General features: G+C 32.2%; 2 protein-coding genes across 3 annotated transcripts; one reads left to right on the forward strand and one right to left on the reverse strand.

Annotated features, from left to right (window-relative positions):
- Nucleotides 1-7,610: 7,610 nt before the first annotated feature.
- Nucleotides 7,611-8,543, forward strand: LOC131599939 (peptide methionine sulfoxide reductase B5-like). Its single transcript, XM_058872177.1, has 3 exons — nucleotides 7,611-7,810; nucleotides 7,893-8,049; nucleotides 8,227-8,543. Exons 1-3 carry the CDS (start codon nucleotides 7,713-7,715, stop codon nucleotides 8,389-8,391), a joined length of 420 nt encoding a protein of 139 aa, XP_058728160.1. The 5' UTR covers nucleotides 7,611-7,712; the 3' UTR covers nucleotides 8,392-8,543.
- A 3,223-nt stretch (nucleotides 8,544-11,766) lies between these two features.
- Nucleotides 11,767-12,997, reverse strand: LOC131599940 (uncharacterized). 2 transcript variants are annotated; one of them, XM_058872179.1, is made up of 3 exons: nucleotides 12,777-12,997; nucleotides 12,632-12,654; nucleotides 11,767-12,264 (listed from the first exon to the last, which is right to left on the reverse strand). In XM_058872179.1, exons 1-3 carry the CDS (start codon nucleotides 12,954-12,956, stop codon nucleotides 12,237-12,239), a joined length of 231 nt encoding a protein of 76 aa, XP_058728162.1. In that variant the 5' UTR covers nucleotides 12,957-12,997; the 3' UTR covers nucleotides 11,767-12,236. The 2 variants fall into 2 exon arrangements, with proteins under 2 accessions (XP_058728162.1, XP_058728161.1); XM_058872178.1 differs by having other exon boundaries at nucleotides 12,632-12,677; nucleotides 12,777-12,986.
- Between the last annotated feature and the right edge of the window lie 405 nt (nucleotides 12,998-13,402).

The raw sequence follows: 13,402 nt of genomic DNA on the forward strand, positions 1-13,402 counted from the left end.
TTTTTGTCGATACTTTATCAACTACGGGAAACACACCAATTTTTCTAGTGAATGTCACATTATCTTCATCATCAAATCTGGGTCTAGCCACCACTGCTAAAAACATGACATTTTTAATGTAATTTTTGTTTCTTCAAGTCCTCTATGGACCATCCTCATTTGCAAAAAGGTAATACTTTGTTGAATTTTTTTATATATAAAACCATTCGTCTATGCGCATAATGTTATACATGGATTTTAAAAATTGGATCATGAGGAATGTTAGTTTCCTCAAGCATGCTCATGCAGAATCTAAGATGTTGTTTCATATTTTCACCCTTCATATGTGGCTTCAACGTGCATGAATGTTTACGCAATACACCTTCAGTCACATATTTTTCCAATATTGACTTGCTTCTAATACCTAAAGTTATCGCTAAAGATCGAAAAAGTGTTGCGTCTAGGTAACGAAATATCACGAATGTTTTCAAAGGCTATCTCAATTCTTTTACGACCATAATTTTTTTCTCTTGTGTCATGCATCACCTGTTTCATTAATTTGTCTCCAAATCCGGTAAATAATATCCGTAGAGATTGAATAAGTGGAAGCAACTTTTTTTTAACAATTCCACGATTAAGTTTTCTTTTATAACATGAATTTATCAATATTTCATAAATAATTCTCCGTTGTATGTTGTCAGAAAAAAAACATTATGGTTGTGTATCACTAACAACATTTCCTTCTCAATTTTTTTTAACTTATTACAAATTAAAAAAAGAAAACATAATTACAAATCAATAAAACAAATATTAATACTAACATCTAAAAAAATTATTTCACAGTTTTTTATTTCTACTCTAAACCAAAATAATACTAGTACTGCTTTATTTCACATGAATTTAGTGATACACAGTTAACTAAATTTTTTTTGTATAATAAAATATAATAAGCATAATACAATTGCATTTTTTTATTGAAACAATAAATAGGTAATATAAATGAAAAGAAATCCAGCCTTCAACATAGAAACTAAAGAAAATATAACTGGCATAATGTATGGTTTCTTAGCTCATGGAAATAGAAGTACTCTAGCGTACAAATTGAAATGGAAAAAAAGTACTAGTATTGTGTCAAGTAGAAACTCAACATTCAAAATAAAAACATGGGAAAATCACCTTTTGCCTCATTTAGAGAGATATCAGCATGGTTGTTTATGTGATTGATGGAAGAATGAGTTTCACCCTCATTTTCATGAAAAACTTCTTCATATGAGAGACCAACATTCATTAAATTAAGTCTACATTCTTGTTCTATTATTTCATATGAATGATTCATATTTAAATTAACATTAGATTCTTCCTCATATGAGGATACACATTCAAGTCAATATATGAGGGATTTACATTCAACTCAACATTAAATGTTTCTTCTTTTTCAAGTGATTAACACAAATTTAAATTAATATCAAGAGGCATTTTCACACGCTAAAAAAAACTACATTCTTTTTAGTGTTAGTTTTAATCTTAATTATAAATATATAGAAAATTAAGTAAAACTCAAGGAGGGAAATATGAAACTTGAACGGGGTTCAGCCATGGGGGTTCAGCAATATTATTATTTATATGAGAAACATGAAATTCAATTTTGTGACTATAAGTTATACTTTCTTTTTTTTATTGGACACAATTATAGAAACAAAAAATATTCCTTTTTCTATTGTTGATTACCTGAGGCACAAGGGAACAGATCTGGGCCCCACCATAACTTTGAATCCAAACGCAACATCTTCCAAATCTCCAAAAACCCTGCTCCTGCAACTTGTCTTTATCCGCTATAGGAGAAGTATATGAAGCATAAATAGGAGAAGTAGGCTTAGTGGGAAGCACATCACAACCTAGCATTTCCTTGTTAGCGATACAAACAAAATCCATTAATTCATCCTGCTCTAACTAAGCGACAAAAGTGCATAAATTCCTAATTCCAACGAAATATTCTCACACGCCTCATTCTATAAATTCCTTATTCTATTTTTTGAAGAAGACAAAGAGCATTTTATTAATAAAAGCACAAGAAGTGCAACTAGTATACCATAAAATAGTACAAAATCTAAAACAAAATACACCAGAATTGCTACATCTGCTAAAAGCACAAAATATACATTACTCGCTTAACAGAAAGAACAGAATTCAACAACCACCTTCTTATTTTGTTGTTAATTAACATACCTTTTTCTATCTAAGCCAATTGTGAATTTGTCTTCCATAATTGAAATGAAAAAATATGAACAAATCTCATATCAAAACACAGCAGAAAAATGATAATAGTGGCCAAACACATTTTTTTATACTAAAAACGTAATAATCTTCACATGAAACAGAAGATTCCCATTCGTCATCACAAAACATAAGATAAACAAAGATGCACAATATATCATACCATTGCATATATAACATGTAGGAAAAACAAAAGCGTTGTCTTCTTATTATATAAGAGAGACCCATAATATTAATTAACTCAAACACATTTTTTTATACTAAAAACGTAATAATATTCATTCATTAAAATTCATAGCATTACATATATAACAAGCAGGAAAAATAAAAGTAAATAACAAACAGATCGACATCATTGCAGTAATTTTTAAAGGACATCGATAAACAGTAGGGCTTACACAAACTAGTAATAGTTAATCCCCAAAAAACATCATAAATCTTCATCAAATCATCATCCATCAATTTTCCCTTTCCCTTTCACATCTTTCCCATTCAATATTGTTGCTTTAATGTCTTTAAGTAACTTGGTGTGTATTTTCAACACTTCAGTGTGATTGACCATTGTTTTCGCAATGAAGGTCAAAGCATCCTTCTCCATAGTAACTTCAACAGCTTCAATCGGCTCATCATCGCTTCTTTTCCCGATCCTCTTTCTCTTACGAAGACCACTAGATCCAGATTACTGTACAAAATCGTATGTGTAAGATTGATCCAGGTGAGATCCAAGCAAAATTATAAAGATCCTAGGGGACAAAGTTAAAGGGATGATGGAAATATCCTTGGTATCCGAACTCCCACTATTTTGAAATTTTACAGTTTATAATTGTATTCTTGCTTTTACTTTGTTCCAAATACCATTTTAGTAATTATTAAGTACTTTTTGGAGATTCTCTGCACTTCTTATTGGATATTGTTTTAACTTTGTTCCAAATACGATTTTAGGAATTATTAAATACTTTGGAGATTCTCTGCACTTCTTATTGGATATTTTTTTATAATGTATACTCTTAGATTGAATATGGCTCTGATAAGGTTTTATCTTGCCCATAATGCAAAAACTTCGTTGTAACCAACTTCATATTGTTGAGAATACCTCTTGTCCACTAGTATTTGTTAGTGCCTTCCTCTCATCAAGACTAGTAAAATCCAACTCATATATTCACCCCTTATTTTGACATGTTTCTCCAACTCATTGGTCATTGGAGGAAATTTTTTGTCCATAAGTTCCTGTTGTGAATTCAATACCAAGAACAAAGTATAATGCAAGGGAAGAATAAAGGACAAGGAAGAAGAGGAACACAAGAATTGGTTATAACTGCTATTCTTTTACTTTATCTTAAAACAAGATTACATAACATTGATGTGGTGTGTTCGAATGATGACATAACATTGATGAATACATGAAAGATGATGTTATTTTGACTAGCCGTGGTCGTTGATTTTGTGAAGTTGAGAATAATGCATTCATAACATAATTGTAGGACAAAAGTCCAGTGATGTTATAAGGCCTTTGGTCCAGTGTTGGCCTTAATTCCATTGTGTGGATTAAGTGCGTTTGTGTTGAGCTCTGGTTCCAAATTAGAATCGATCCTATAATGGGGATCTTTGGGGGACGATGACGGAGTCATCAGTGATGAATTGGTACCACGTGTATGAGTCCATTATTGTTGCATTGCATTGTTGTGATGATGTATGATTTGGTGATATTGATTTATTTGTGATGTGGAACACCTAATTGATAAATGTGATTGAATCATAAGGTGATGTTATGAATAAGTGATGAGAGGCAGGTGTGGGTAAGTATGCGTATATGATGATTGTGTTGCATTGGTATATGTATGGTTAATTATTTGTATACAACTACTATATCTATTCCTTACGTCTTACATAATGATTGTGAAATACCCACCCTTTCTGTTTGAATGTTGCCTCCATGTGGGTAACGTGCAGGTAATCAGGAATAGTCCGTTGAAGTTGAGGATAACTTCATGGCGTCCTTTTAGCGTTGTTTAGATTGACGGGAGTTTTGCTCTGATACGTAACATCGGGGATTGGTTATTGTGTTTAGAACTATCATGTTCACTTTGATTGTTTAAGTTTGATTTGCATTTTGCTGTTGATGCTTTGAGTTATAACTCATGAATTATGAAGTTTAAATTGATGTTTTATGAAAACTATTTTAAAGATGTTTAAAGTTGTGGATTCTGCTGCGAGATAGTATGCTTTGATTTATGATTACGAATGAGATATAGTTTTGAAGTGAAATTGATGCAACCCGTGTTACGAAGCTGGACTATTGTTTATTGTGATGTTTTTATGGCGATATGACACCCTTGTTGGTGATTTTATTTGATGTTATTTCATATTATATTGCGAATATTCGTTGTGGGTTAGAAGGGTGTTACAATCCATATTGGTTTTGTCAGGCTGACTAAGGGCGACATCCTGAGTAAGAAGATTCTCGTTGTTACTGGCCATTGAATATGAAAGATAATAGCTTTTATTTCTGCGCTCTTGATTGTGATAGAAGACGATCGAGAAGGTGCAAGAAAGAGAAACGGGGAAGTCAAGTTTCTCACAGATGGCGCCATTATTCGCGTAGGATTAGAACAAGAGGGCCAGCAATGAAGGCGTGATCTTCGGTGATGATTGAGAAAAAAAAGGGTTGTACCTGCAAGGCACTCTAATGCCAAAGTAAGAAGAAGAGCAAAGGTACAACAGAAAGTATGAAGTTTTGGGTGAGAGTTTTCAATACCTTGCCCTCTGGGTGGAGAGGGTTATTTATATTGCTCTACTTAGCTTATAACTATGTCAAGCTATATTTTGGCTTGGCGTGTTTCTAGGGCCCGAATATATAGGTGACGATTGAATAAGTCTTCATTCATCCGGGCAGAATGAACTAGCCGTTGGTGGGGACGGAGAGCTAGCGTGCTTGGATGGTCCACTATTGTGGAAAGACCACCGTTTAGGCGTGCTCGGTAGACAATCAAAAGAGGAAATGTGGCCTCTATATGTTTGAGTGACAGAGCCAATACTAGTTGGACCGTTTTTATATTTATGGGCGTATTGGACCAATTATGACAATTGGGCTAGTCCAGAACAAAATGCATCTCTATTGTTGACCTATACTATCTTTTTCATCTATTTTCATATCAATTTTTTTGACTAGCTTTTCATTCATGTACCTTAGGATAGATGGGAACTTGAGGTATGGATCTTGAACCTGGAAAATGTTGGGACAACTCAAAGGTTAGCACATAGAATTCACCTATTTTAATGTTATTTTTTTCATTGGTTGATGTTTTGTTGAGTGAGTTGTTGCTAAAATTTGAATTTCATTGGTTAATGTTATTTTTTCTGCTAATCTCATATTGTTGCAGGTGGTTTTTGTTTGCACAGCTAAGGTAATCTACCATCAAATTTGGTTAGAACATTTGTTGGATATTATCACATGAAGCAACAATCAAATTATAGCTGCCTTGTGGATATGAATATATAATTAAATGTACATGTTAGTTTTATGCAAGAATTGAATGTCTAAACTATGTCAAGTTTTATTTACATAGAAAATTATCAGTGAAGTTTTACTTGTGCTTTAAAAGTTTGGTGATGATTTGCCTGATATTGGACTTGGATATCGCAAAACTGATCATGATTTCATGTCTATTTGCAAGGTTTGGTTTTACTTCTAAATATCCTTGGATACTTAAATATTTTAGTAATTTAGTAATTAATTGAGTGGAAAATAATTAGCAACAATTCATATTAAATTGCAAAACGGTTTTGAAAATTTAAATTTATAGAACTGCTATTGAACTAATTGCAATTTATTTTCCCAGTTTTATTGATTTTTCCTTGATTTTTCTTATGATTATATCTCATTATGTTAGTTTTCCTCTAATCAGCCCTTTATTTATTTTTTGTTTACTAAACAAGGACGGAAGGATATTGCGGTCAAGCAAGATCAGTCTGATGAGAACCAATTATTGGTTTTACAGTCATGTTTGTCCCATTAAATTGATATGATAGTAAGTGTTTTTTCTATTTGTGGATCCCAAGTTAAGAATATATAGAAGGGAAATAGTTTTTAATCTTTGATCAATTCCTGGTAGGAAATGTAGTTGATAATGTTGAATTAGCCATCCATTGTCTAATATTATATCTACTCTGGAATTGTAACCTGTGATGCTGGGATTTCTAAGTAATGGAGACACTCGTACTGTTCTCAAGGTCATATTGTTCCCCTTTTTAAGATCAATGTAAATGGGCTATTGAAGCAGTAGAATGAATTATGAGCAAGTGGGCAAAGATAACTGAAAAGTAAAAAGATTCAGTTTCAATGAGACCTTATATGCAGCAAACGAGAGATTACCAAGTAAATGTCTATTTGCTTGACTTCTTGTGTTTATTTGTTAATTCAATCATGTACGACTCACAAATTCCTTAATAAAATTGCCTACCATTTTCTTATTTGTTTCTTTCTTCAAGTAATTGTAATTTCAAATGTCAGTCATTTTGCAAGAAGAATACAATCTAAATGGGTTCCCCTATCTTAGAATTTTGAAAACCGCATAATCCACTCCTCGCATTTTCGATTTTTACGATTAGATTTATGTGTCTAAAATTATTTGATTTTCTTTCCTATACATTTTATTCCAAAATATATTGGATTACTTGTCTTAATAATTTTAACTGCGCGTCTTAACTTATCGAATGAATATTAATATTTGCAGATTATTAGAATTTTATCCAACAAAATTTATAATTATTTATTAAAAAATAACTTATAATTTTGTAATTTTAAAATTATAGTATGCTTAAAAAACATAGTGTAATATTTAATGAAAAATAGGATTTTATTTGACATGAATTTCATTTGTAAACGGTAAATAGTTATAAAATATTTTTTTAATATAAAAAATTGCATCCTATGTCTCGCACGAGTATACGCACGAATGGAAAAAATTAGTAAGAGTTGTAGGATAATAATTTACAGTAATATGATGATACTCTTTTTCTCAAATAAAAATCTAAAAATAAAAATAAAGTGAGGTAGTGTAACTTCAACCAATTACATAATTTCATTTAATTTTAATACATTTAATTAATTATAAAATAGTACAATTTTTCGTTGTTTCTAAGAAATTTTACATTGAAGCTAAATTTACCCAATTTTTTGAGTTGGTAGAAAAGAATTAAAATAAAATAAAATATAGTTACATTAACAGTGTGTTGACGGAAAACGAACCAATTTCATGCCACGTGGCCCTAACTTTCGTCTATCTCTTCCTTTCTTTTCCTTGTCCGTATCCCAATTTTCCGTCCAAGTTCATTTTCTCCAAAAAGTTACTCTTAGAAACGCTCACAACTCTTAATTGCCACCATGTTCCGACTTCATCACTATAAATCTGCTTTTGCAGACACGCTTGCTTGCTATACATCCGAGTTGAAGTCAATCAATGGCATCATCAGCTACGCCGATTGAGAAATCCGAGGAAGAATGGAGAGCAATTCTTTCTCCCGAGCAGTTTCGCATCCTCCGCCAGAAAGGAACTGAGTAATGATTTCTTAATTTCTTCTTTTTATAATCGTAATATGTAACTGCAAATTTCAATTTCAGATTTATTATCGCTGTGCAGATTGAAGGGTACTGGAGAGTATAACAAGTTTTATGAAGAAGGGGTTTACAATTGTGCTGGCTGTGGAACTCCACTCTACAAGTCTACTACCAAATTTGATTCTGGTTGTGGTTGGCCTGCTTTCTTTGAGGGTTTTCCTGGAGCCATCAATCGCTTCGTAAGTCTTCTGTAACACCGACTCCTCTGAAAAATATGCGTCAATTAATTTATTTTTCAAAATTATTACTGGTGTTGACATGTCAGTCAGTGTCGTGTTTTTGATATCTGTTCGATTGTTGTTGTAAAAAGGTTTGGAATTGTATTGTTATAATTGAACTTAATTTGTCATTTTCAGCCTGATCCAGACGGTAGGAGGACTGAGATAACTTGTGCAGCATGTGGTGGGCATCTGGGTCATGTATTCAAAGGAGAAGGGTTCAAGGTTCCAACTGATGAACGCCATTGTGTCAATAGTGTTTCTGTCAAATTTATTCCTGGAAATGCTGCTTCTTCCATATGAAACATTAGTTTTAAATAGTGTAGTAGGTGTTTAAATGGAATAATGTCAAACTTGTAGTATTTCTTGGTGGTTGCAAAACAGCTATGGTTATAAGTTTGAACCACTGAGCAGAGTTTGGACTGAGATTAATAAAACCCTTTTCTTTTTGTTCACTCTTTTGTCTTGGCTTTGTGTTTGTTAAGGGGAGGATTAGTTGATTTGGTAGGATTGATAGGGCTGTGCAACATTAAAGTGACATGTAACATGTTTTTTTTCCTATCTCTTTTGCCTGGATATGCAATGTAAGTAATCAAAGTGACATGGAGTCTACAATAAAAATTTGTTTGGACATGCATCTCACCACTTCTGAAAATACTAGACAGTAAAAGTTCTACCACTTACACAAGCAAACTCAACCTTACGGTTTGGTTTGACAATGATGCTTACTCGCATTAAGCTCTTGACCTTGTAAATAGAGGAATAACAACCACTTTTCTTACTCTTCATATACATTTTTCATTTTTCTGAGCAACTGTTCTTCTCCATCTCTTACTTATGTTTTCTCTTTTTTATTGAGATGTCGATTATCAGAGAGTTGGATGAGAATCTTTAGGTAATAGAACCTCATACTCATGGGAAATTGGGGAAATGTGGAGACATTGTGTGGAAATGTGAGGCGGTTGGATGAATCAGTCAAAATTATAAACTTATAAAGAGTGGAATGTTTGGTAGTTACGACAACAGTTTTAATTCTCGTAGTGATGAGTTATACAATTTTATCGCATTCATTCTTATGACATGCAAAATCACTACAATTTTATCATATTCATTCTTATGACATGCAAAATCACTAATCGCGACCAATTCCTCAATTCCTCTAAATGTTTGACAGTTGAAGACTCCAAAACTCTTTACATAATTGAGGAATATGTGGTAACTTTTCGTAAGAGCATAAACTTATCTGACTCGAGTGACAAGGAAGACGTCATATTGAAATCCTGTTATGAAGAGGAGCTGGTTAACATGACCACCCACGCGGATTCACAAGATGAGTTCTTTTACATGCATTTTGCTATTAATTATGAAATGAGGGCGTTGATTCATTTCACAACCTTCAAGCCAGAGATTAAAACCATCAATGCCACTCCTTAGATGTCTGTCTAATGGATGATCTTTCATAAAAGCATTCAAAATTATTTGTAGTAATTAAGAAATCATGCATACGATAGACATTTTCTTAAAGACTACTCCATCCGACCTGAATTATAAGCAAATATTCTCTTCTTATGTTCATTGAATAATGAATGTATCTGGTCTACATAGTATACCAGATACATTCATTACTCAATGAATCTAAAAAGAAAATATTTGCTTATAATTCAGGTCGGAGAGAGTATTTTGCAAAGAAAGTCTAGATTTTAAAAGATAATAGATGTCTTTGATTAAAAAAGGGTTATACATACTCTCCGTTCCTTAATATAAGAAAAAGTTTACTTTTAGATTTATTGAAGAATCAATGTATGTGGACTATATATAATTCAGATACATTAATTTTTCAATGAACCCAAAAAGTTTTTTTTTCTTATGTTAAGGACCATAGGTAGTATCATATTGCAAATTATATCATCTAATTTAGAAGAGTGAAAGTTTGAAATTATAACATCATATCATTTAACTTAAAATATTAGAAAGAGAGATAGGGGAACCATTGTCAAATATTTTCATGTAGTGTATCAAATTATAAGGATCTCTTTCATAAAAATTGAATTATTTTTGACATGAGATGAAGTAAATAAAAAAATTTAAGCGTTGATTTTCTATGAAACGGAAACAACACAACATTGACCTATGATTGAATTTTAAGCTAATCTTTTGTAAGGAATTACATAATAACACATAAAAACTATCTGCTAAATTTCATGGCATTTCAAATAAGTCTCGATTTATTTTGATTTTTCGATTGAAACACATATATGAGATAAGTTTGTGCAAAATAATAGAGACTTATTTAAAATGCAATGAAAGTTTGCGAATACTTTATACATATTATGAGATAAGTTTGTGCAAAATAATAACTTAAAACTCAATCATATGCTAATGTTTTCTTGTTTTTGTTTCATAGAAAATTGGCTCAAAAAAAAATTATATTTAATTCATTTCAAATAAAAAAATAAAACTTGTGAGAGAGAACCTTGAAAAGATTTCATGCAAAAAAATCATGAAAAAAACAAAGTCTAGGTCATAAGAATGACATGTTTATATTGGTTGGAAATTAACTACAAATTAGCTGCGATTTTTAAGTTTATGTATAATGTTCATGTTAGCGACAAATTTAACAATAGAATATTCGTTGCTATAAATTAAATTTATATAAATAATATAAAATAAAATATCACGTGGCATTCATGTTACAATCTTTGTCACACTGACATTGCCACGTATCAATGTGGCGTCAGCTTTGTTAACAAATGTTAGCGCTAAAGACCAAAAATGTTAATGAAAAATATTAGAAGGACTATTTTTTTAAGAAATATTTTTTAGGGATTAAAAATAAAATTTGAAATATTTAGAGGGACTACGAATATAATTAACTCTTGTAACAAACATTGCGCAAAATTGCAAATTTTATATTTTGTTCAAAAAAATTCACTTATTTTTTGGTACTACAAAATCACACTATTTAGTCACATGTAAAATGCCGATACTCAGAAAATTTGAAAATAAAGTTAATTCAAACTTGTGTTTGGTGGCAAACGGGCATATCCGTCCCGTTTAGGCCTGCCCCGCAAAAGCCCGCAAGAAAACGGGACGGAGAGATCATAGTTGAGGGTGCAAGCCTAAAACCTTTACCCACCCTGCAAAAAAGTGAGGGCGGGCTAAGCCAGCAGACACTGTAGTTTTTAAGCCTAAAATTGCAAAATTTATGTTAACGTCCGTGCCTGCAAAAGCCCGCATAAAAAACGGGGCGGGGCAGAGCGGTCACACTAGAGAGTGAGGGCCTAAAATTTTAACCCGCCCCGCACAAAAGTGCAAGCATGCCCAACGGGCCAGATCCATTTTGCCACCCCTAATTTTTCATATAGTTGGAATCAGCAATATTAGGGAAGAAAATTGAACGGAAATACAACAATTAAATCAGGTTAAAGCTAAAAAAATATATTGCACAGAGACACATAACAACCGCATAAAGACATATTTTGATGCATCATAGACATATTTGCAAACAATGCCCCTGTTTAGCGAGGCCATAATGCTATTTTAGGGTCGAACTTCTGCAAGATGATTTTTAGGGTCGAACTTCTTCAAAATATTGCTATAAATTAATAATGCTATTTTATCAAGTTTCTATATACTGCTATTAATAACTCAAATTATCCTATGATTATAAGAGACAGATTTCACCTGTATCACTGCTTCATTAGCTATGATTATATTGAAAGTAAACATGTTAAACTAGATCAAGTGAGGCCAAATTGCCCAGTGCTTGACAAATTATTCATTCAAGCAACACATTATCATCAAATAGCAACAATCATGCAATTGAGATTATTGAGGTATAAAAGCAAGGCAAAAGAGGTAACTACTCTAGCCTCAAAACTAATCACTGGTGTTTCCTATTGAAAGCACTGTTTATTTACAGTACTCTGTACAAGTATCCGTTTTCTTAAGTTCAATCCCAATCACTTTCAATTGAATTATAGCCCAAAAATATCCATGCTATCGCGTGAAAATGGAAGTGTACGCGTACAAAAATGTGATACCAATACCATGAACAATAATTGGGAAGCAAAGTAGAGGACCTTGTAACTAACTAAAAGCTTCATTGCTTATAAATTTTCACTTCAGGTTTATTTTTCTTTCTGTTTTCAGAGCATTCCCTCAAAGCTTGTATCTCTGTAAAAAGATCAACAGCACAAAAATCACAAAGTTTTTTTTTTTTAATATAAAACTAATAATTACTAGTTATTTAAACACAACCATGGCAATACAAAATTCTAATTTGCAGTTATAACAGTTTTAGAAGTCTCCACAATGAAACCGCAACTGCAATTGTCGGCCATTCAGAATTCTTTAAAAGAAATTAACTTAAAAACTAAACAGTTAATTTGATACCAAGGGTAAAAATGTTTTGGTTTAATGAGCTTTCATAGTCAGTATTTCCCTTATGAAGCACGAACACTCTGAATCCAACACCGATAATAATTTCAAAAATGATTAAATTAAAGGCAATCACAAGTATTGGTGTCGGATTAAATTGTACCTGTCTGGCATTCTTTCCAATTCCTGTTAGAACGAACAACGCAATCCTGTGAGTTAATTGGAGAAAAAATTCAGCCAATGATCGATGAATAAAAAAAATTAGGGGTTTAGGGTTACGGGAAGATGAAGAAAAGAGTGAGATTGACCTGCATCAAGAGATAGAGAGAAGAACATTCATCGAGCTGCTTGACGTTCTCATCGGCGTCGTCTAGATCGGTCGTGTGAAGTGGTTGCGATGCTGCTAGTGGCTTCACTTCATTCGCGTGAAGTGGTTCCGGTGACGCCAGTGGTTTCGCTTCGCTCGTGTTTAACGGTAGTTGCTCCATGGGGTTGGAAAAATGTTCGCGGTTCAACCAAATAATAATTAATATATAAATATATTTCTCTTTATTTTACTTTATTTTATTTTATTTTTGAAAATCATATAATTCACTTTATAATCAACTAGCGTCCAGCCGGGCACGGCTGTCCGCTTTTTTTATTTCGCTAACGTGTGGAAATATTAACGGTGTCTTTTGTGTAAGTTTGATTTAATATAAACTAACGTTCAGACGGACATTCTCGTATCTATCAGTTTGCTTTTTTTATGTACTAACGTGTAAAAATATTAACATTTTTTTTAAGTTTGATTTTAGTATAAACTATTTGTATGACGAAACATGTTATATGTATTCTGAAAAATATTAAATTTTGAGTACAATACGTAGTATTCTGGAATTAAACCAATAAAGTAGTCATTTATAATAGATGAACAACGTATACAATATACACA

This window comes from Vicia villosa, linkage group LG4 (assembly GCF_029867415.1).
Source record: "Vicia villosa cultivar HV-30 ecotype Madison, WI linkage group LG4, Vvil1.0, whole genome shotgun sequence".
NCBI classification, from domain to species: domain Eukaryota; kingdom Viridiplantae; phylum Streptophyta; class Magnoliopsida; order Fabales; family Fabaceae; genus Vicia; species Vicia villosa.

Excerpts from the sequence above, each read along its gene's own strand:
- LOC131599940 (XM_058872178.1), bottom strand. The coding sequence starts at position 12,956 with ATGGAGCAACTACCGTTAAACACGAGCGAAGCGAAACCACTGGCGTCA. Across the intron at positions 12,678-12,776 it reads CTCTCTATCTCTTGATGCAG|GATTGCGTTGTTCGTTCTAA; the intron begins GTCAATCTCACT and ends ATTAACTCACAG. Across the intron at positions 12,265-12,631 it reads TTGGAAAGAATGCCAGACAG|AGATACAAGCTTTGAGGGAA; the intron begins GTACAATTTAAT and ends ATCTTTTTACAG.
- LOC131599939 (XM_058872177.1), top strand. The coding sequence starts at position 7,713 with ATGGCATCATCAGCTACGCCGATTGAGAAATCCGAGGAAGAATGGAGA. Across the intron at positions 7,811-7,892 it reads CTCCGCCAGAAAGGAACTGA|ATTGAAGGGTACTGGAGAGT; the intron begins GTAATGATTTCT and ends ATCGCTGTGCAG. Across the intron at positions 8,050-8,226 it reads CTGGAGCCATCAATCGCTTC|CCTGATCCAGACGGTAGGAG; the intron begins GTAAGTCTTCTG and ends TGTCATTTTCAG.